This window comes from Eubalaena glacialis, chromosome 5 (genome assembly GCF_028564815.1).
Source record: "Eubalaena glacialis isolate mEubGla1 chromosome 5, mEubGla1.1.hap2.+ XY, whole genome shotgun sequence".
Lineage (NCBI taxonomy): Eukaryota > Metazoa > Chordata > Mammalia > Artiodactyla > Balaenidae > Eubalaena > Eubalaena glacialis.
Window position 1 is genome coordinate 94,181,235 of NC_083720.1, and position 23,649 is coordinate 94,204,883.

The 23,649-nt window shown below is 34.0% G+C and overlaps 1 protein-coding gene and 1 non-coding gene across 5 annotated transcripts in view; both read left to right on the forward strand.

Annotated features, from left to right (window-relative positions):
* The window catches only part of USO1 (USO1 vesicle transport factor), a 96,100-nt gene that overhangs the window by 29,116 nt on the left and 43,335 nt on the right, over positions 1-23,649 (forward strand). For all 4 annotated transcript variants that reach the window (XR_009701112.1, XR_009701113.1, XR_009701114.1 and 1 more), the window contains exons 4-8: positions 4,947-5,023; positions 16,403-16,503; positions 17,243-17,345; positions 17,544-17,599; positions 22,050-22,170. Coding sequence is in view for 1 of the 4 variants with exons in the window: in XM_061192381.1 (XP_061048364.1) it covers positions 4,947-5,023; positions 16,403-16,503; positions 17,243-17,345; positions 17,544-17,599; positions 22,050-22,170 (458 nt within the window). In the remaining 3 variants the exon portion in view is untranslated. The remainder of the gene's footprint in view (positions 1-4,946; positions 5,024-16,402; positions 16,504-17,242; positions 17,346-17,543; positions 17,600-22,049; positions 22,171-23,649) is intronic.
* On the forward strand, positions 11,646-11,718 carry TRNAE-UUC (transfer RNA glutamic acid (anticodon UUC)). Its single transcript has one exon. It is a non-coding gene; the product is annotated as a tRNA-Glu (tRNA).

Genomic DNA, 23,649 nt, shown 5'->3' on the forward strand with positions numbered 1-23,649 from the left:
GGGGCCACTCTTCATCGCGGTGCGCGGGCCTCTCACTATTGTGGCCTCTCTTGTTGTGGAGCACAGGCTCCAGACGCGCAGGCTCAGTAATTGTGGCTCACGGGCCTAGTTGCTCCGCGGCATGTGGGATCTTCCCAGACCAGGGCTCGAACCCGTGTCCCCTGCATTGGCAGGCAGATTCTCAACCACTGCGCCACCAGGGAAGCCCATCCTGAGGCTTCTTAAAAGTAGAAGAGGAATGCAGAAGAGGAGGTCAGAATGAGGTGATATGAGAAGATCTCAGCCTGTCTTTGCTGGCTTTAAAGATGAAAGGAGGCCTCTAGAACTGGAAAAGGCAAGGAAATGGATTCTCCCCTTAAAGCCATCAGAAAGGAAGGCAGCCCTGCTGAGACCTTGATTTTAGTCCAGTGAGACCCATTTCAGACCTCTGACTTCCAGAACAGTAAGGTACTATATTTGTATTGTATAAGCCACTAAGTTTGTGGTAATTTATTACAGCATCAGTAGAAAACTAATAAAGTAACCCAAGTTAGTTACCTGCTTTAAACAATATTCCAAGTTATGAGAAAATGGGCCTTGGATAAAAAAAACTTCAGTGTGATTATTATACATACATATAATTTTTCTTTTTTATTTCATGTGTCTTTATATATACATTTTCTCACTGAGTCTTATAAAGTTGGTAATGAAACCACTAACATCTTGATATGGAAAACAGAATCTACCTCTATGTAAAGTGGCCCTTATTGTCATTTTTAGTGCACAGTAGAAAATAAATGTGTAGATACTCTTGATATAAAGGTTAAGAAATATATTTTTTAAAACATTTATAGCACATTTACTGTGTGCCAGGCACCATGTTTAGAAATAGGGTGTACCATATAGCCTGGTGAATGTGTGAACTAATAATTGATCATGTTAGAGGCTGATGGGTGTTTTATTATGACCCTTAGGCAACAAACAAAGCCAAACTTCTCTGAGCCTTCTGGTGTTTCATTCCTTCTCTTGTGCTAAATTCCCTTTCCATTTGCTTCCAATACTTATCTGTTATCTTCTGTTCTCAAAATGTTCTGTGAGTGTTTTCTTAACGTCATTGATTGCAAAGGTCTATATTCTGGAGCCATCTCTTTCCACTTCTCATCTTCATTACTCTTTTATGCTTCTGCTCTTGGCCTAACTAACACTCTCAGAATCCTTCAACTGAATCCCCTTCCTGCCTGGCTACATCACAGAGAGTTGTGTTCCCTTTCTTGGCCTGGCTTGAAACTCTCCATCTGTCCATGGGTCTGCTTCTCTTATAGCCATCTTGAGGAGAGACTGCTCATTCTCCCAAGTCCCACACTCAGAGCCTGAAAGTTGTCTGATGGAAACCGATGTTTCCAAACCATGGCACCTCAGTAGTTTTTTGTTGTTTTTTTTTTTAAGTGTACATTTCAATGGTTTTAGTATATTCACAACGTTGTGCAACTATCACCACTATCTAATTCCAGAACATTTTCATCACTTCAAAAGAAATCCAGTATCCATTAGTTGTCATTGCCTATTCCCTCCTCCCCCCAGTGCCTAGCAACCACCAATCTCCTTTGTGTCTATATAAATTTGACTGTTTTGGACATTTCATATAAATGGAATCATACAATGTGTGGCTTTTGTGTCTGGCTTCTTTCACTTAGCATAATATTTCAAGGTCCATCCGTGTTATAACATGTATTAGTATTTCATCCCTTTTTTGTCTGAATAATATTCCATTGTATGGATATACCATATTTGTTTATCCATTCTTCTGTTGACAGACATTTGGGATATTTCCGTTTATTGGCTGTTATGAATAATGCTATTATGAACATTTGTGTACTAGTTTTTGTGTGAACATATGTTTTATACAAAGGAATGCAATTGTTGGGTCATGTGGTTTAACTTTTTAAGAAATTACCAAACTCTTGCATGGAGGCTGCACCATTTCATATCTTCATCTGAAGTGTATAAAGGTCCAGTTTCTCCTCACCAACACTTGTTATTGTCCCTTTTTTAAAATGGCCATCCTAGTGGGTGTAACTTGGCATCTTATTTTGGTTTTGATTTGTATTTACCTAATGACTAATGATGTTGCGTATCTTTTCATGTACTTATTTACCATTTGTGTATCTTTTTTATTTTTTTAATGATGATTATTATTATTATTTTGGCCCCGAGGCATGCGGGATCTTAGGTCCCTGACCAGGGATTGAACCCGGGCCCCCTGCAGTGGAAACGTGTAGTGTTAACCACTGGACCACGGGGAAAGTCCCCTTGTATATCTTTTTTAGAGAAATGTCTAAGTCTTTTGCCTGCTATTAATTTGGTTACTTTTCTTTTTATTATTCAATTGTATGTATACATTCTGGATACAAATCCCTTAACAGACATATGATTTGCAAATATTTTTTTTCCCATTCTTTGGGTCGTCAAAGGACACTTTTTTTTTTTTAATTTATTTATTGTATTTATTTTACTTTTCTTTTTGGCTGTGATGGGCCTTCGTTGCTGCACAAGGGCTTTAGTTGCGGCAAGCGGGGGCTACTCTTCATTACGGTGCACGGGCTTTTCATTGTGGTGGCTTCTCTTTGTTTCGGAGCATGGGCTCTAGGCGCGCGGGCTTCAGTAGTTGTGCACAGGCTTAGTTGCTCTGCCGCATGTGGGATCTTCCTGGACCAGGGCTCGAACCCGTGTCCCCTGCATTGGCAGGCGGATTCTGAACCACTGCGCCATCAGGGAAGCCCCAAAGGACATTTTCTTGATAGTGTCCTTTGAAGGACAAAAGTTTTTAATTTTGACAAAATGCAATTTATCTGTTTTATCTTTTCTTGCTTATGCTTTTGGTGTCAAATCTAAGAAACCATTGCCTAATCCAGTGCTTTGAATATTTGTACCTGTGTTTTCTTCTAAGAGTTTTATAGCTTTAGCTCTTACATTTAGATCTTATATCCCATTTTGAGTTAATTTTTGTATATGGTGTGAAGTAGGGGTCCAGCTTCATTTTTTTGCATGTGGGTATCTAGTTGTCCTAGCACCATTTGCTCAAGAGATTGTTCTTTCCTCATTGAATGGTCTTTGCATCCTTGCCAAAAATCAATTGAAATAAATGTTAGACTTTATTTTTAGACTCTCTATTCTGTTGATCTCTATGTCTGTTCTTATGCCAGTGCCACAGTCTTGATTACTATAATTTTGCGGTAAGTTTTGAAATCAGAAAATGTGAGTCCTTCAACTCTGTTTTTCTTTTTGAAGATTATTTTGACTATTCTGGATACGTTGAATTCCCATACAGATTTTATGATCAGCTGGCAGCTGGGATTTTTATAGGGACTGTGTGAATCTATAAATCAAGTTGGGGTATATTACCATGTTAACAACATTACATCTTCCTATTCATGAACACAGATTATCTTGTCATTTATTTGAGTTTTAGGTAATTTCTTTTAACAGTGTTTTGTAGTTTTCAGTCTTGTACTTTAGTAAAATTTATTCCAAAGTATTTAAATCTTTTTTATGTTATTTAAATGGAATTGTTCTTTTAATTTTATTTTCTGATTGTTCATTGCTAGTATACAGAAATACAACTGATTTTTATTTATATTGAGCATATGTCTTTCAATTTTGCTGAATTTGTTTACTAGTTCTAATAGGTTTTTAGTGGATTCCTTAGGATTTTCTGTGTACAAGATCATGTCATCTGGGAATAGGTGTAGTTTTAGTTCTTCCTTTCCAATCTGTATGCCTTTTATTTCCTTTTCTTGCCTAATTGCTCGAGCTAGAACCTCAAGTTCAGTGTTGGATAGAAGTGGCTGGAGGAGACATCATTATCTTGTTCCTCATCTTAGGGGTAAAGCATTTAGTCTTTCACCGTTACATATGTTAGTTGTTGGATTTTCATTTTCAGGAAGTTCCCTTCTGTTACTACTTTCTCAATAGTCTCTTAAAAGATGTCCCTCAAAATTTCTCAAAAACAAGAATGATAAATAATAATAATTTTAAAGACCCACTTCATTTGAGATTTATATCCTCTGGTTGTGACCCCTTTTGTCCCTCATCTTTGCTTTCACTCCTAGTCACTTCTTCATATTCACTGAATCTTTCTGACCTGTATCTCACTCTTGCTTTTCACTCTATATGCCATCATCCTCCATCATGCTTTCACAATTTGTCTGTTTATCAACAACTAAAAAATCTTATACTTCCTGAAACAAAAGAGAAAAGAAAAAAAGAAAAAAATCTTACACTTCCTGACATTATAAATAGTACATGTTTACCATAAGATTTTTTTTTTTTTTTTTAGAAAATAAGATATAAATCAGGGAAACAAATTCTAGAGGTCCAACTAGAGATAACACTGTTATGTTTATATAAACATTATATGTGTTATATAAAGATTATATATATATTATAAAGCATATATGTAAACATACAGACTTATAAAATTACTTGGCTTGTACTAATTTTGCTGGTTTTAAAGTTGGGTTTATTTTACAAATTTATTTATAAGGTTTTCTTAAAATACATATAGACACACATGAATGTATATATATATTTTTTGCTAGATTGGATCATTCTGCACATTAATTGTGAATATTCAGTTTTTTCCTACTGGCACTAAATCAAGGGTGTTTTAATTACCATGTCATTAAACATTCTTTAAAAATACATTTTATAATTGCTGCTATAGGTATGGATTTATCACACTTTTTAAAAAAATTATTGGACATGTAGATTGCTTCTAATTTTTCACTATTATAAATAAAAATAAACCTTTATACATCTTTACAGTTTGCACTCTGATATTTTCTTAGGGTAGGTTTTCAGAAATGGGATTAATATTTCCTACAGTCTTGTTAAATAAGAGTATAAAATGGTCATAACAGCTATACTCTAACTAGCAGTGTATAAGTATAATAATTTCTTTCTTCCAGTTCGGATTCTGAAATAATAGGTTATGCTTTGGACACACTATATAATATAATATCTAATGATGAAGAAGAAGAAGTAGGTAAGTTTCTTTTACTGTGTTCTCTGTACATAAAATCAACTGGATTGTGCCAATTTTGCTGGTTTAAGGTTGAGTTTATTTTATAAATTTATTTATAAGGATTTTTTCTTTTTTTCTTCTTTTTTTGTTTTCTGTTTTTTGGTTTTTGTTTTTCATCAATAAAGGGAAGACATTAGCTTAGTTCCAGAAAAATATCTTTAAGATGATTGCTTTGTACGTGATTTGGAGATGGAATTAGATTCTTCTTTTTTAAAAAATATTTTTCCCTCTCTTCGTATTGATTTTAGTTGAGCAGAATGAATATTAGTATTCTCTAGATTAAATAATCATTTTTGGCTATTGATTAAAAATCAGACTATTTTATTAATATGTTACCTGGTGAGCAATATGAAGTTAGAGGGTTTTTCCTGATATATACTTAAACTTTTCACATAAGACTTATGTTAACTTACAAAGAGCAACAATTTTTTAAATTTAGAAGGTTTTGTCTTGTTTTGTTTTGTTTTGGTCACGCCGCGCGGCTTGCAGGATCTCAGTTCCCAGACCTGGGACTGAACCCAGGCCACAGCAGTGAAAGCCTGGAATCCTGACCACTAGGCCCACCAGGGAACTCCCAGCATGTAAAATACTTGACTGGAAGTCTATACATTTTGTTCCATTTATTGTAAAAACATGCACTGAGTAACATTTTACAATGCTGTTGAAGAGTGCTTTCCTCATATCACATTGGCTGTTGTAGTAGGACACAGTGGGTCTTTCATTTTTCTAGATAATCAGAAGGGCGATATTCATGCATTTTGTGTCTAATTTAGACGGAAGTTATAGGGTCTTCCAAAATCTGAGTAGACAAGGCATAAGGAAATGTAGATAATATTGAGTTTGCACGTATTTTATTGAAATAAAAGTAGAACAAAAATATATGTAGATATTAACTTCACAAAATACCAGTAGTAGGAACATTTGAAACTGGGCTGTGCTGAATAGTCACAATTTCTTAGACTTGAATATCCTTTTTCTTAAATTTTTATTTCTCTGTGATACCTAGCTGACAATTTAACTTTATTAATTTCTTTAGTAAAAAATCTTTAGCAAACATAATTTGGTTCCCATGGAAAAAGAGGCTGTCGGTCACATGACAATACTTAAATACAGTACACGCAAGAACACACTTTGAAGATAAAGATACTTATTTCTCCTAGTCATTTCTCAGATGAGAAAATTAGATACAATACACTTGTTAGAAAACATTAAAGAAAAAGACTCTTCTTAGTTGTTTCAGATGGAAAATTTAGCTCTTTTCTAATTTGTAGTGATAATTTTTGTGTTTTAAAAAACTATATAGCATCAATTAGGTAGTTTTCCTTTATTATAAATTTGCAATCTAATAATGTTTAAAGTCTAACTTTTTGCTTCTCTTAATGTATTTGGCCTCCTTATTTTTCATTCAACATCTAAAAATGATTCTTTGGATGAAACAGGATAAACGATTCTTTGGAGAAACAGTAGTAGAATCATTTCTTCTAGGAAAGATTAAAATATGAAGTTAGGGTAATAGCCTGAAAGAGTCAATTTTTTAAAATCTAGATATTGAGAAATATGGCCTTCAGTTCTGTTATTGATACTCTCTCTTTACTGCTTCATCAAAAGATACTTCTTAGCTGCCATAATGAACTTCATTTTAGAGTTCTTTACCTTGAGGATATTTTAATAACCCTTCAATTTATTGATAAATATGTCTCATAATCCTACATTTATAGCATATGCTGTATCTCTATTAGGATATCTCAGATTTGAGTAAAATGAGTATGAGTCTCTTCTTTCAAGAGATTATATTGTATATTTGATGTTTTTAAGCTCTTATTTATTTTATTGTGAATACTATTACATAAGAAAGTTTTTTTATCACCCACTTTTTATTTATTTCTGTCTACCTTTTCAGATGATGTTGAAGGTAAAAGATTGCATTTAATATGCATGATGCTTTTAGGCATAATTTCTGATAATATAAAAGGACACTGTCAAGTGAGTTTCTTCTGGCTGGTACAAAAAATCTTGAGATTTGTTTCACTATATAAGAATTTCTTCATTAAAGAGGAATATTTGATAATCTTATATTACTATTTATTGTTTCTATGGCTACTAAATCTATTTTCCAGAACATAGAAAATATTCTAGTGTGTATTTTAACAAAATTAAGCTTTTTCTCTGGTAGGACAATCTATTCGAATTACTTTTTATATACTTCCTGGGGAAAAAATTTTGAGGCAGTTTATTTAAAAATAAAAATAATATTTGAAAATGTATACATATATATGTATACATATAAATTTCACCTATATTCAATAAGAACTGGAAGGTATTCCAGTTCAGAGAATACTTGTATGTTGATATTGTCCCTTTAAAATAATGCATGCACAATAATATCTGGTTACTGACATTTTTTATATTAATTTATAAAACTCACCAATACTGTCTTTCTTTTTTCTGGTGGTCCTTTTCAAGTTCGATTTACTTTTAACATTGATACTTCTTTTCCTCATAATTTAAGTAACCACATTTTATTTTGTTTTACCATTTTTCGTGAGATCCTTAACTTTTTAAAATGAGGAAGGAAAAATCCTTTTCTAAAGTAGGTTTAAAATGGCACATAACAAAATTGCCTATACCTAACAAGAAACTAACAAGGAAACTAACTTATTAAGCTGTATAGCATTACCTTTTGTGAAATTTGAACCCCTTGTTTGAAAGCAGATAATATTGAGCATTATGCCTTGACTCTTGTGACAATGCTATTTCCTTGTTGAGTAGTACAGATCAGTAGTCGTTGTTTCTATTATTATTTCATCATATTTGTACAGAGCTTTAAATTTTACAGTGCTTTTATGTCCATTATCTTATTTGATCCTCATAGCAACCTGTGAGGTAGGTGACATTTTTGTCTTTTCTAAAAAGATGAGGAAATGAAAACCCAGCGATCATGTAACTTACATAGTATTGTCTAGTAAGTAGGGTAACAGGATTTTTTTTGATACATATTTTTGTATTCCTTAGATTTCTGATTTAATAAATTATGGCCATTTTTCTGACTAGATTCTTTATTAAATCTTGTAATTTATATAACTAGTTTATACGATGCAGACAAATGTTAAAAAAATATAGGTGTACTTGTTTAACTAATTGACCACAGTGTAAAAGAAGGTTACTTGATATTCCCTCACTCTGAGATAGGACTACTTTTATTAGAATATCTCTTTCTATAAAGCCGTTTTGTCCTCCATAATATGGGTTATGAACTTGATATGGAGTGGAGTTCCAAAGAGAAGGTCCAGAATGTTTTTTAATATTGTTTATACCACTGGAAAAAATACAACTGTAAATACATGTGAAGAATAAATGTATATACAAATATTTAGTTAAAAGCCAGTTACATAAATAGGCCTGAAATGTTTCCAGAGGTGTATAAGGACTTTTTAAAAAGTAATCTTTAATTTCATGTACCTGTCATAGGTTTATTTTCACTATAATATCAAAGGGCCATTTTGTTCTTAATTTTTCATTTATCTTACAATAAAGGGACATTTACAGGTTATGATAAGTATACCAAGTAGTATATCAGCTATAGGATGTAAAAAATAGACTTAGCTCTAGAATTTTTTAAATATATTGGATGAGAAAGGATGGTTAGTTGTCTCACACCTTTGCTTTCATGTGAAATAGATATAATATTTCATGAATCTAGTTTTGGTTTACAACCTTTAGATATAATTAGTGTAGTAGTTTTAGCTTAATTTACTTCTACGTCAAAATAGCTTTGTATGTTACTTTAATTGCTTAGCAAATTTTTGTAGGACTCTACATTAAAATTAGAAGTGCTGTCTTAAGACTATAACTTAAAGGAAGTAGAGTATATCTCACTAACACTTCTTTAGTTGACAATATTAAACCAGAAGGAGCTGTAGATTCCTGGAACTGGATCATATTTTACTAGTTCAATTCAAAACATAGATCTTAATTATATACTGCTAAGCTATAGTATTTTATACAGTATAGCTACAGAATAAATCCAATGCACAGTATTAAGTCTACTTCCTGCTAAGTTATTAGCGTGTGCTCAATGCATACTTTGAATTAAGCTTTTTCTTGGGTTAAACCTATGTTCCTTAAAGTATAGCACAAAAGACCTAGAGTTCTCTGTATTAAAAGGTGTCTATAGTTAAATAAACGTAACATAGTATATCCCGCTCTGAAACTTCACAAAATTTACATTAGTATAGTAAATACTGAGAATCCTGCAGTAAAGAAACCTGTTCAACTTTGTTTAATCCAAATACATTTGTACACCTGCACTTGCTTTCATGAGATACCTGTTAACGTGCCACACAATCCTGCATTTCGAGAAATACTAACCAAGGCTTAAACCCACAGCTTAATTGTTTGTATTTATCCACATAAAAATATTTCAGCATTTTTTAAATATTTCATAGGAAGAATCCATCAGGTCTGTATATGGTTTTCCTCCCTTCCTTCCTTTATTTATTTATTTATTTATTTTTGGCTGCGTTGGGTCTTTGTTGCTGTGTGCAGGCTTTCTCTAGTTGCGGCGAGCGGGGGCTACTCTTGGTTGCGGTGTGCGGGCTTCTCGTTGCGGAGCACGGGCTGTAGAGCGCAGGCTCAGTAGTTGTGGCGCACGGGCTTAGTTGCTCCGCAGCATGTGGGATCTTCCTGGTCCAGGGCTCAAACCCGTGTCCCCTGCATTGGCAGGCGGATTCTTAACCACTGCACCACCAGGGAAGCCCTTCCTCCCTTCCTTTTAAGATTAACTTACAAGTTTTTGAATATTCTCCCAAATGTCAATGAATTTTATTTTGAGCTCTTCTCTAGAAGTCACAATCTTTGGGTCCAAGGGCATTATCTGTCTTATAAGCAAGATTGGCCACTTAGTATTTTAAATAATAAATAAGTTCCTAATATTAAAAATTGGGAGGTTTTGCATCAGTTTTTAGATTTTAAACTTCTCTTTTTAAAAAATCTGAAGACCGACAACACCTGGGCCTGCATTCTCCCACGGCAGAGTCAGCTGGAGCTGAGTAACTGCTGCTTTCCTTAGATCGGGCACGTACTCTCCATCCTTTCTGTAGTCTTATACCTGGCCGGCTTCATTCACATACATTACTGTCTTGCCCCTGTAGTTGAGTTTATATTGTCTACTGTATTCACACTGCTCAAATAAAAACCATTGTAAAATAAATTATATTTCAAAAGCATTTCATTAATTATATACCCAAGAGTTGTTTCATGCAATAAATATGAAAATATGCAAATGCAAAATAGCCCTACAAAGCATCGCAATTAGGTTATTGCATTGCTGTGATAGTACTTTCTAGAGGGAAACAGTTCTAAGGTGGAGGCAGTTAAGTCACTTGCCTTTTCAACATAGATTTCTCACATATTTGGAGAGCTATTTTCTTCACATGTGTGGGCCACTTTTTGTAGTTTTCTTTATCTGCTTTTTTATCTATAGAATTTCATTAGAATCTGGCTAGGTATTTGTTCTTGGTACCATCCGCCACAGAGCCATGGTTTGTTAGGGTTCCAGGGTAGGTAAAAACAAGATAGGCTCATTAGCCCAGTGAATCTTGTGAAATTTTATTGGATACAGGGCATTTACCATACCATGGGAATCAGGGCTCTTATTCATAGCTGATTCCAAAGAGGGAGATTTTCAGAAGATTTTATTAGCTCCCAAATTTCCATATCTTTTCCAATTTCTTTGTCATCTCCCTTTCCATCATCATGTCACCTTGCAAATAAAATGGGGAGGGTGTGCACTCTTGCTACTTACCCAGTCTGAGTTTTTTTCCAACTCCATGGTAAATTCAACTTTGAGCATCGAAAACCACAATGTACCATGCAAAATTTTACGTTCAGAGGTGTTTGAATAATTAGGGCACAGGATTTTATCTGCTCCCAATGGAACAACAGGAAATCTTTTAAGCAGATCAATGATAGATATCGTCCCTTGAGTCCACGCTAGTTATGTTTGAGTATTAGACTTCCTTCTGATTAATATTAGACCTTTGTAGCATCAAGCCTTTGCCACCTTAACTTAATACCCTTGACATAATAATTGTGCAGTAACATGTAGATAGCTTTCAAGTGTACTTTTTTTCATCCCTTCATGCCCCCCTCTATCTGTTTTTCCTGAAATAATGGAAATATTTCAGTGGAAATAATGACTGCTTCCCTAAACAATTCTTCTGAAGCCACCATTAATCTAAAAAATTCAACTTGAAAGGCAAAAATTAATAGTTTACTAATGTTAAAAATGCAGGACATTTATTTTTATTTGGCATCCAAACAACCATAAACTCAAGTAACTACTTATTTTGGGAGATTGCGTGCAACTTTTATGAGAAAGAGATATAAGGTAAAATATCAATAACAGGATTTGCTTACAGACAAGCATGTTTCTGGGAATATCATAGGATATACGTTTTTTTAAACATCTTTTGCATCTTGGTGATAATACTCATTAATAGTAACCTTACAAGAATCTCAAAATTTTTTTGAATCATCAAAAGAAGATTGTTATGTTCTGTATAATTTTAAAACTTGAGGGAATTCCCTGGTGGTCCAGTGGTTAGGACTCTGCACTTTCACTGCCGAGGGCCCAGGTTTGATCCCTGGTCGGGGAACTAAGATCCCACAAGCCGTGTGGCGCAGCCAAAAGAAACAAAACTTGATAATGCATGTAGATATATAGCATATAATAAATCTTAGGACTGTGGTTCTTAAGGGCAGTTTGGCCCCTCCTGCCACCTAGAGGACATTTGTTAACATCTGGAAATATTTTTGGTTGTCACAACTTGAGGATACGTAAGGGAGTGCAACTGGTATCTTGTGGGTAAAGGCCAGGGATGCTGCTAAACATCCTAAAATGCATAGGGAGTCTCTCACAACAATGTCATTGTCAGTAGTGCCGAGGTTGAGAAATCCTGCTTTAGAGATGATGATGTTGCTGGTGTGAGTTGAGCACTTATTATTCACCAAGTACTGTGCTACATGTTTTATCAATCCTTATTTCGAATCCTCAAAGAAAACCCTGTGTAAAAGAAAATTGTTCCCATTTTACAGGTAAGGAAACTGAAGCTTGATATATTTGGGCTGTTTGCCCAAAGTAATGTGACTAAATGGATGAATATGGGCTTAATTGGTCTGACTCAAAAACCTTTGTGAGCTTCTTCCTTTTTACTGTATTGCCTCTCAAGAAAGTATTTGACTACTCCATACCCTAGCCATTCTGTTCATAAACAAATTACTTTTGCCTGTGTTAGCAATTTCTCTTTTCTCTTTTAGCAATTTCTCATTTCTCTTTCATGTTAAGTTCAGAGGTAGTACTTGACAGTTAATTGCTCCTTTCTCTTTGAAACACTTTTTCACTCATTTCTCAGTCTCCACTGTCCCCTGATTTTCTTTCTGTCTCACGGCGCTACTCTTTCTTTGCCTCCTTTGCTGTTTTCTTTCGTCTCCCCAGCCTCTTAACATTGGAACATCCCAGGACACGGATTACTTTCCTTCTCTATTCTTTCCTTTGGTGATCTCATCTAGGCTTGTGACTTCAAATATAGTCTGTATGCTTGCCTCTCAAATATATGTGTCCAACCCAGACCTCTCCACTGATGTCCATAATTGTATATTCAAATACTTACTTGATATCTCCAATTGGATTTCTTTTCCCCACACACAGATTTATTGAATTATAATTGAAATATAATAAATGTACAGATGTACAATTTCATGAGTTTTGACATGTATAAACCCATGAAACCATCACCACCACCACCAAAATAATGAACATATCCAAGTTTCCTTGTGCTTGTTTGTAATCCATTCCTCCTCCTTCTAGCCCCATTCAATCATAGATCTGTGATTACTGTAGATTACTTTGCATTTTTCTAGAATTTTATGTAAATGAGATCATACAGTATATACTCTCTTTTTGGTTTTTTTGGTCTGGCTTCTTTCACCCAGCATAATTTTGCTGAGTAGTATTGATATTTTGTTGTGTGAGTATATAACAATTTGATAATCCATTCCCCTGTTGGTGGGCATTTGGGTTGTTTCCAAGTTTTTAGCTGTTACATTTGAAGCTTCGTACTATGTACAAGTCTTTTTGTGGGCATGTATTTTCATTTCTCTTGAGTAAATACCTAGGAATAGAATGGCTAAGTGATAGTAGGTGTATATTTATAAGAAACTGCCAAACTGTTTTTCAAAGTAGTTGTACCATTTTACATTCCCACTGGTGGTGTATGAGAATTCTAGTTCCTCCACATCCTCTCCAGTACTTGATATGGTCTGTCTTTTTAAATTTTAGCTGTTCTAGTAGGTGTGAAATAGTATCTCATGGTAGTTTTAATTTGTATTTTCATAATGAATGATTATATTGAACAATTTTTGATGTGATTATTTACCATCCATATACCTTTCTATTCTTTGGTGAAGTGTTTATTCAGATCTTTTGTTCATTTTTTACTGGATTGTCTTCTTATACTTGAATTGTAAGAGTTCTGTATATATTCTAGATATAAGTCCTTGTGATATATATTTCACAAATACTTTCTCCCAGTCTGTGACTTGCCTTTTTATTTTCCTAACATTGTCTTTTGAAGAACAAAATTTTTAATTTTGATTAACTCCAGTTTATCAATTTTTTTCTTGTATAATTTGGGCCTTTTGTTTCCTATTTATGAAACCTTTGCCAAACCTAAAATCACTAAGATTTTCTCCTGTGTTTTCTTTTAAGTTTTATAGTTTTAACTCTCATGATTAGGTCTGTGAGCCAATGGGTCTATTTCTGGACTTCCTATTCTGTTGGTCTCTATGTCTATCGTTTTGCCTACATGACATGCGTTGGTTACCCTACCTTTATAATATATCTTGAAATTATGTAGTGTAAGTCCTCCAACTTTGTCCTTTTTCAAAATTATTTTGGCTCTTTTTGGTCCTTTACACTTCCATATCAATTTTAGAATCAATTTGTCAATTTCTACAAAAAAACTTACTGAGATTTTGATTGGGATTCTATTAAATCTACAGATTGATTTGGGGCAAACTGACATTTTCACAATACTGTGCCTTCTAATACAAGAACACAGTATATATATTATTTAAGTCTTCTTTAATTTCTCTCAACACCATTTTGGAGTTATCAAAGTAAATAGGTCTTATACATCTTTTATCAGATTTATCCCTAAGTCTTTCATACTTTTTGATGCTGTTTTAATTGGTGCTGTTTTTAAAATTTGAATTTCTAATTGTTCATCACCAGTATATAGAAATGCAATTAATTTTGTATGTTGACCTTTTATTCCACTTAACTTTGCTAAATTCACTCTCTAGTAAGTTTTTTGTAGATTCCATAGGATTTTCTACATAGACAAACATGTCATCTGTAAATACAGTTTTACTTCTTCTGTTCTAGTCTGTATGCCTTTTATTCTTTTTCCTACCCTATGGCACTAAGATCTCCAGTACAATGTTGATTAGAATTGGTGAAAGTAGATATTCTTGCCTCTTTCCTTATCTTAAGTGGAAAGCATTCAATCTTTTACCATTAAGTTTGATGTTAGCTATAAGTTTTTTGTAGATGCCCTGTATCATCCAGTCTTGTGACTTTAAATATCATTTTTATGTTTATCATTCTAATGTATATGTCCAACCCAAACTTATCCACTGACAGCTATGCTTGTGTTTATCCAACTGCTTACTTGATTGATATCTGCACTCACATTTTTATGTGTCTCAAACTTAACACATCCAAAACTAAACTTATGATTCTCTCTCTACTCTCAACTTGCTTCTTCCAGTGTTTCCAATCTCAGTAAGTGGCAGTGCCATCCTTCCACTTCTTTAGGCTGAAACCTTAGAACCACCTTTCCTTTTTTTTTCCCCCCCTTCTCATACCCCTGTAAGGAATATGCCAACAAATCTTGTTCCTTCTATTTTCATAAGAATTATGACCAGTGTCTAAGTCACTTTCACCACTTACCTTGATTATTGCCTCCTAATCGCTCTCATTATTTCCCTCTTTCCCTGACATCTTCTTAGCACAGCCAGACTAGTCCTTTTAAAAGTAAAGAATTTTTTTGTTTAAGTAATGTAGTTTTAAGGTTCAGAAACAGTGGATTCTTTTACTGATGCAAGAGATGATAAAAGAAATATTTCTTAGGGTTTCTGAAGGATAAACCTAGCATATTAATCAATATGCTAGAAATTAGGTTTTATTAATAACCCAGAATATTAAAATATTTCTTTTCTACTTCTGGTCTCTTCTCTTTTCTCTTTTCTCTACAAATAATTAGATGACATTATTACTGTCACTGTTGGATTGTCTTGCTTTTCTTGTCATCTGCTGGGTTTTTTCCATTTCTAAAGTATATTAGTATTAAAATCTCACATTTAAAAAAGAACTATTTGAGAGATAATAAATATGTTTGATCTTAACTGCCAACTCCTTTGGTTTATAGTCACTTTCTGGAGCAATATGTGGAAAAGGCTTAGCTGTGTCTGGAATGGGTAAGGGGATGGGGAGTAGTGTATTTGCCATCTCTAAATTGCATTTATAGAGTAGGCAGATTTTAAATGATAATTTGCTTTGGCAATTGTTGCTTCAGTTTTTAGTGATCCTTTACATTTTTTTGACAAAGTACATTGAAACAACAAATACCTTAAAGACTTTTAAGTGTTAAGGACGAATGTATATCTTTTAAAGAATAAGTGAAAAATTAAATGCAAATTCTGGTTTTATTGCCAAATAACTATGAGATATATATGTTGATTTGCTTGAAAAAGATACTGAAAAATCTGTAGATGATTGGGTTAATTTTAAAATTAAATTATTTGACATAGTAACAGAGTCAGCAAGGACTATATGTTCAGTAATGTTTGGGGGGGAGGAGCTTTTGAGGTATAATTTACATACATTAAAATTTCTTCTTTGCGATTGTATAGTCCTGTGTGTTGGGCAAATGTATACAGTAGCATAACCACTATCACATTTGAGATAGAATATTTCCATCACCCCAATAAGTTCCCTTGTACTCTAATTAGAAGTTTAACCTAAAAATGACCTTGAGAAAATGTGAAAATCTAAATATATTTTCTTTGAATATCATATTTAAACATTTAAAGAATAAAAATTTATTTAAATGACCTTGAAAGTTATTTTAAGGATATGTCTTTCCAGCATAATTGTGATATCACTTCCAGGCACACTGTTCCAAGAAAATTATCATTTCTGCTTAGCTTTTTCAACAAAAAGGATACTTTAAAATAACAAAGCATCATATTCAAATACTTTATCTTTGAATATTACAGAAGAGAACTCCACAAGACAGAGTGAGGATTTGGGAAGCCAGTTTACAGAAATTTTCATTAAGCAGCAAGAAAATGTCACTCTTCTGTTATCTTTATTAGAGGTAAGTAAAGAACCTTGCTATTTTTGTCATCTTAATAAGCTTCTTTTGTTGCCCTTTTGGGTGTTATTGAGGAAGCAACATATAGATACCTTTTTTAAAAAAAAAATAAATTTGTTTATTTATTTATTTATTTTTGGCTGCGTTGGGTCTTCGTTGCTGCACGCGGAAGCCTAGTTGCGGTGAGCAGGGGCTATTCTTTGTTGCAGTGCACAGGCTTCTTGTTGCAGAGTCTGGGCTCTAGGCACGCAGGCTTCCGTAATTGTGGCTCATGGGCTCTAGAGCGCAGGCTCAGTAGTTGTGGCGCATGGGCTTAGTTGTTCCGCGGCATGTGGGATCTTCCTGGACCAGGGCTCGAACCTGTGTCCCCTACATTGGCAGGTGGATTCTTAACCACTGCACCACCAGGGAAGCCCCTGTATACCTTTTCAAGATAGTGAAATTTGTTGTATCATTACAAGAGATTCACATGTGTGTTTTAAGAACTATGTAGTCTCTTAGAATACTGTCTGCTTCTTATTTCCATTTTTACAAAGTACTGTTATATCTAGTCAGTAACAGTTTAATCAGTTTGATCAATTTATATTAACTTTTCTTTTTATTGCTTTTTATTTCTTAAATTAATTTTTTAAAGTTTGCCAAACTCTTTGTTTATAGTTTTTGGTACCATTCTACTAGTTGAAAAGTTTTGCTTGAAAATGTGAATTACAAATGTTAAATATTTTAAATTCCTATATTGTAGGAGTTTGATTTCCACGTCCGCTGGCCTGGTGTGAAGCTTCTTACTTCTCTTTTAAAACAACTAGGGCCTCAAGTGCAGCAAATTATTTTAGTCAGTCCTATGGGTAAGTGACTCATCTTCCTTATATTATTTTGATTTAAAAGTGAGGATCATAAAAAACAAAAACAAACAAAAAAATAAAATTGAGGATCATTCCTAAAGGGGGGGGACTGAAATGATGTGTTAATAAATTGTTTATAATTTGAATCACTATTTGTGTTTTTGATCTGCCAGTGTTTTTCACATGGTTATATGTTTCTAGGTGTTTCAAGGTTGATGGACTTGTTAGCAGATTCCAGGGAAGTTATACGTAATGATGTAAGTCAAGTTTGAAGAAAAGTCTAAGAATATGCAGCTTTTTTTCTCTTTTTGCAAATGAAATCTTTGTTGACCCTTATTCAGAGTCATAGAAGTTAGATTTGGAAAGTTGGGGTAATGGTTTAGACCTTTTGAAGTTATATACAAGGCCACATTATTTCTTTGTTTCCAACCTATTCAGACCGATTCAGTATTTTGGCTTAGACAAATGACTTTGCTATTCAAATTTATGCCTTCCACAAGTTTAGGATTTCTTCCATTCTTTTCTGAAAGGTTGTACTGACACCAAATTCTACCTCCAGAAAGAGCAGAGGAAACATCCCTAGACACTGAACTGCATAAACTTAACAAAGTGTAACATTTGGAATCATCACCCTTAATTGATTGAATACATATTTCAAAGTATTTTCCTTGTAATCTCTATTTAACTATAGAGGATGATTTGCTCGGGAGTTGATTTTTCATTCTGATTTACTTTAATATTTGCATATACATTCAAGTATTTTATATTGATTCAATATTGTTTTGTTGCTTGAACATTCTTTTCTGTTGTTATCTACAACTTGATCAAAACCATAATACTTTAGGTAGCAATTGGAAAAATCTTTAAAATTAAAATTTAGAGCTAAGGGATCTTATCAAGCTAATTCAGTCTCCATATTTACACTGAGAAGCCCAAGACTCACAGAAACCAAGTGATTTGTTCTTTGTTAGTGATGTCTTATTCATCTTTGTGTTTGTGGTACCTGGCCCTGTACCTTTCTCATCTTAAGTGCTAATAAATACCATTTGGATTGCTTTTAGTCTCACAACTGTTTCGTGACAAAGCAGAGACAAAACTGAAATGCTCTTGACTTCTAATCCGCATAGACAGTTTTTTTTTAGCTTTGCATTTAAAATTTTGTAGTACATATGTCAATGCAGTAATATAAGTGGTGAAATGATATAGTAGTATAACTCATGAGAAGGACAGTTTTTATTCTTTAATATTCTTTTAAGAATTGTGTACCTATTTATTAGGAATTTCGAGCGTCTTTTCTTGACTAAAATATTAGTATGTATCTTAAACCTGAATTTGGTGTTCTGCTCTTCTCTTTCTTTTAACTCTCTACTCTTTTTTTTCTTTTCCTAACCTTTTTTCCTCAGTTTTTATTTGAGACAGATAAAATGATTCACTATGTTGGCTTTCATTACTTTTACGATTAGAGATTAAGTTATATTTTTGCTGTAATGTTTAGGTTTTGGAGTTTTACAGCCATCTTTCCTTTGGCTTCACAGATTCATTTAAATTCTTTGTGGAGACTTACTATCGAACATTATGCAGTAAAACACAGCGTAATACACCACAGTTGACTCCAGCAACCAGAGGAAACTAACTGGCACCTGTGGCAGTTACTGGTGGCACTCTGTTACTGCCCAGAATAATACACTGCTTTCCCCCATTCCTTTGTATCTTTTTCTTTCTTTATCCTTCTTTTAAAATTCTCTTTTCATTTCCTTCTTTTTAATATTTCTTATTGCATTCAATGACAGTTATTAACATTGACTAACCTCTCTGGGAGCCTGTTGGTAAAGATTTTTAGCCTCAGTTTGTTTTATGTTTGAAACATTTATTTTGATCTGGATTTACAGAATTAGTTGGTCATTTATCATAGATACAGTGAACTATCATATTTATTTATGTTACTTAGGGCTTAAAAATTAGCAAGAAAGGTTGAGAAAACTCTAGCAAGTAACTACCAGCTCACTTCTAAATGATAGACAGTAATTCCATTCTTTAATTTTTAGTTTTTTATTATGAGAAATGTAAACACACACGAAAATAGAGAGAATACAGACAAACCCGTCCCCTAAACCCATTAATTTTCAAGATTTTATTATACTTGCTTCATCCACCCCTCCCCTCACCACTCTCCTTTATTTTTGACTAGAGTATTTAAAAGGAATCAAACAATCTGTATAATTTCACTATTACATACTTCAGTATACATGTCGTGTGTGTGTGTGTGTGTGTGTGTGTGTATTTCCTTATATAACTACAATGCCATCACATTTAATGAGATAACAACTTTGTCTTAGCTCTCATTAAATAAGATAACTATTCTGTACTCAAGTTTCCCAGTTGTCTCATAAATGTCTTTTACAGTTGGTTTCTTCAAATCAGTTTCCAGACAAGGCTCTCTCATTACATTTGACTGTTAATGTCTGTTAACTTTCTAAAGGACTTGATTAGGTTCTGGTTCACCTCTTTGCTTTGATATTTCCTAGATGATGCAGTGTACTTAATTTTGCAACACATCAGGAAATGTAATATCTGGCTGTCTCACTTGTAGTGATCAGTGGGTTTGATTCAGGTGGTGACAGCCAGATCCCTCCATGGATACCTTCATCCATTACATCTGATCATTCATTAATGATCATTGCCTGAATCAGTTATTTTGTTAAGACTTTCAATATGATGATTTCTATAATTCTGTCATTCTTTCACATTTATTCAGCTGTAATCTTCCTCAAAGAAGAACTTTACTTCATCAACCAGTATATTTTATTACCCTGAATTATAATTCATAGATGAAAGGGAGGATAAATAGCTAAATCCCTTTAATTACTGGTTTTTATTTTATTTTATTTTATTTTTTAAAGCAACCCTAGGGGTTGAGCTATTCCTTTTTATTTTTTTAATTAATTAATTAATTTATTTATTTATTGGCTGCATTGGGTCTTCTGTTGCTGCACGCGGGCTTTCTTTAGTTGCAGCAAGCGGGGGCTACTCTTCGTTGCGGTGCGAGGGCTTCTCATTGCAGTGGCTTCTCTTGTTGCAGAGCACAGGCTCTAGGCACGCAGGCTTCAGTAGTTGTGGCACATGGGCTTCAGTAGTTGTGGCTCACGGGCTCAAGAGCGCAGGCTCAGTAGTTGTGACATGCGGGCTTAGTTGCTCCGTGGCATGTGGGATCTTCCCGGACCAGGGCTCGAACCCATGTCCCCTGCATTGGCAGGCAGATTCTTAACCACTGTGCCACCAGGGAAGCCCTACCAGTTTTTAAAGTAAGGAATTGGTGCCCACTTACTTTCAATGACCAATGAGTATACTTTCATTTCTAGTAACATTTTAGTGGATGTGTTTGATTAGAGGAATATGTCTCTTAATAGTCAGGGAAAAGAAACTGATATGTATTGAGAACTTAGGTTCTATAGGAGTTATTTTATCTCCTTTAGTCCTCATAAAAACCCTATGACAAAGATACCATCCTTGTTTTACACATGGCTATACTAAGACTTACATTACATAAGTTACATACAGAGTTTATGTAATTTGCTTCAAGTTGCACAGCTAGTAAGTAGACCTTTAAAAAACCCACTGTATCGAACTCATAACCTTAGTGTTCTTTCCACTGTATTTATTCCTCCCTGTGTTAGCAGTTAAACTTAAGTTAACATTAAGTAGGAGAATATGACATGTAAAAATAACCACTTTTGCTTTCTCTCTCATCTTAATGTTGAGACTGGACAGTAAGGGAAATGAGTAGGAAAAGCCCAGTAAGGCTGTGGGCATTTTTTGTCTTATGTGAATACTTATTTGCCCAGTACTGACAGCCAACAGCTTATTTGACTCTTTGGAACTTTTGAACTACTTAGTTGCTTTTCCTCTTCCTCTCAGAAATATCTGTTTTTTTCATTAAATATTTTCTGTCTCTTTGACCATTATGGTATTGTTGGGCTCCTGTGGGCTCATAAAATACTTGTTGTTTGATAGTGAAATAAGCAGAAATGGTTAACAGTGAATATTTCTTTAATAATAAAGAGGTTGCAAAATATATAACCTAAATCTAGCTCAACAGGAGCTGAGAAAACTAAAAATCAGAAGCAAAGACTACTGAGAATTGTCTCATACGAGACATGGTGTTCATGAGGCATGAATTCTCATTCTTCCTTTTTTCTATCAACTTAGAGTCAAGTTTTGGGAATTTCCGGGCCAGATAATTACAAGAATATCTGAACTTTCCCTGCTAAAATGTGGTGATGTTTATTGATTTATATTGTTGATTTCACAATTTTTTATTGTTACTATTGTGAAGCATGTACAGAGGCATTACTGAGACAGATATAATCATGTTCAACTCTCTTAGACCACAGTGAAAGCCAGGTAATGAATGATTGATGAATTGATGAATATGCAAGAATTGTTGTATGTTTATATTGTACGGTGAAAAGAGAACTGAATTAGGAATTGGTAGACATGGGTTCCAGTCAAGGATCTGTCTTTTGAGATTTATGTAGCTTAGAGAGGTAAATTGCTCACCTTCTCTGTCCTTGTTTGCCCTATCTATAAAGTGAAGGAGTTGGACTTGTGAAATTGCTGCCACTTCTAAAACTCAGTGGTTTTTAAAGTAATTTTTAAATATCTTGTAAAAGTTGTATTCCACTAAACATTATCTTTCTTCTCCATAAGGGCGTCTTACTACTACAGGCACTAACAAGAAGCAATGGAGCAATCCAGAAAATTGTTGCTTTTGAAAATGCTTTTGAGAGACTACTGGACATTATTACCGAGGAGGGGAACAGTGATGGAGGTATAGTATGAAGAGATTGATTTGGAAAGATTCCTTTTGTTCTCACTGACTTGTTAACTTTTCAGGAATGCAACTGAAGGGAGAAATGAGGACATACATTTTCTTTGTTGTTTTGTTAGATGTTGAGAGAGGCTTCCCTGAGGGAGGATGGATGCTTTATATTCTTTCTTTCTTCCATTATGGTGTGTTGAATATGGATTTCTTTTTATTTATACTGCTTAATATTTGTTAAACTTCCAGAATCTATTGATATCTTACATCATTTCTGGAAAATCTCAGCTATATCTCCTCAAATACTGCTCCATCACATTTTTTCCTGTCTTTCTGAACTCAGATTCAGTTCTCTGTCGTATGATTAGATTCTCACTTTATCATCTTACTTTCTTGTCTGCATTTTCTGTCTTTTTATCTTTTCGGGCTTTCTTCTGGATTATTTCTTCTGACCTGTTTTCTATTTAAACAATTCTCTCTTCACCTGTATTTGATCAGCTTTTGAATGTGTCCATTGAGTTTTGAATTTTTCTTTTCTAGAAGTTCTGCTTGTTTCTTTGGCAAATTTGCTAGGTAATTTTTTTATAACTTCGTTTTCTCTGCATGTATTTTCAACTTACCTTTTATTTCTTTGAATATAAGAAACAATTACTTCACGATCTCTGTCTGATAATCGCAGTATTTTAAGTCTTTGTGGGTCTGGTACTTTGCTCTGCTGGTTCTTACGCATGGTACAACATTTTCTGTGTACATGGTTTTCTTTGACTATGTTTTGTGTCGTACTTAGCAGAATTACTTATAGGAATTTGAATCCTAGGATGAAAGTAATTTCTTTCAGAGAAAATGTGCTTGTTTCTGCCAAGCCCTGGGGGTGCAGTTTGTCTGGGATCACGTCATTCCAGGTTGAAGGGTTGATATTCCCTGGACTACTCAGGCAATGCAAACCCGAGCTACAAAACCTATGAAGACTAGTTAACTTTTCATTTTTTGCACTCTGAGGATATATCCTTTTTTTTTTTTTTTTTTCCCTTAGGATATATCCTTTTGAGGTCCCATTTTATTAGGTGAAAAGTTTTCTGTTAGATTCCTTCCCTACCTTGTGTATACCCTTGGCTTTGGTTTGTTTTCCCTCTGTTCCATGAGACTGTCAAAATGAAAAGTTTAGATTTATCAAGATTGAGAAATGAACTGCCAGCCAAAAGGTACTTTTATACTTAACTAGCTGTATAGATACCCATTTTCTTGTCAGTTTTAGCCTGCTGTACTATCAGTTCTTCATTGCTCCTAGGCTTTTTTTTTTAATTCAGCATTTTTGTTGTTTTTAATGAGAAATTGATCAAAAAACCTAGCACTAGAGTCAGAGGAGAAAAATGAGTTTATTTGCATTCACTGAACTGGGGTTAGCAAGTAGTGTAGTATAGTTGACAGTTGGCTTACTAATGTGGAAGGCAGGGCCAGGCTGGAGATAAAGATTTGAGAGTCTTTACA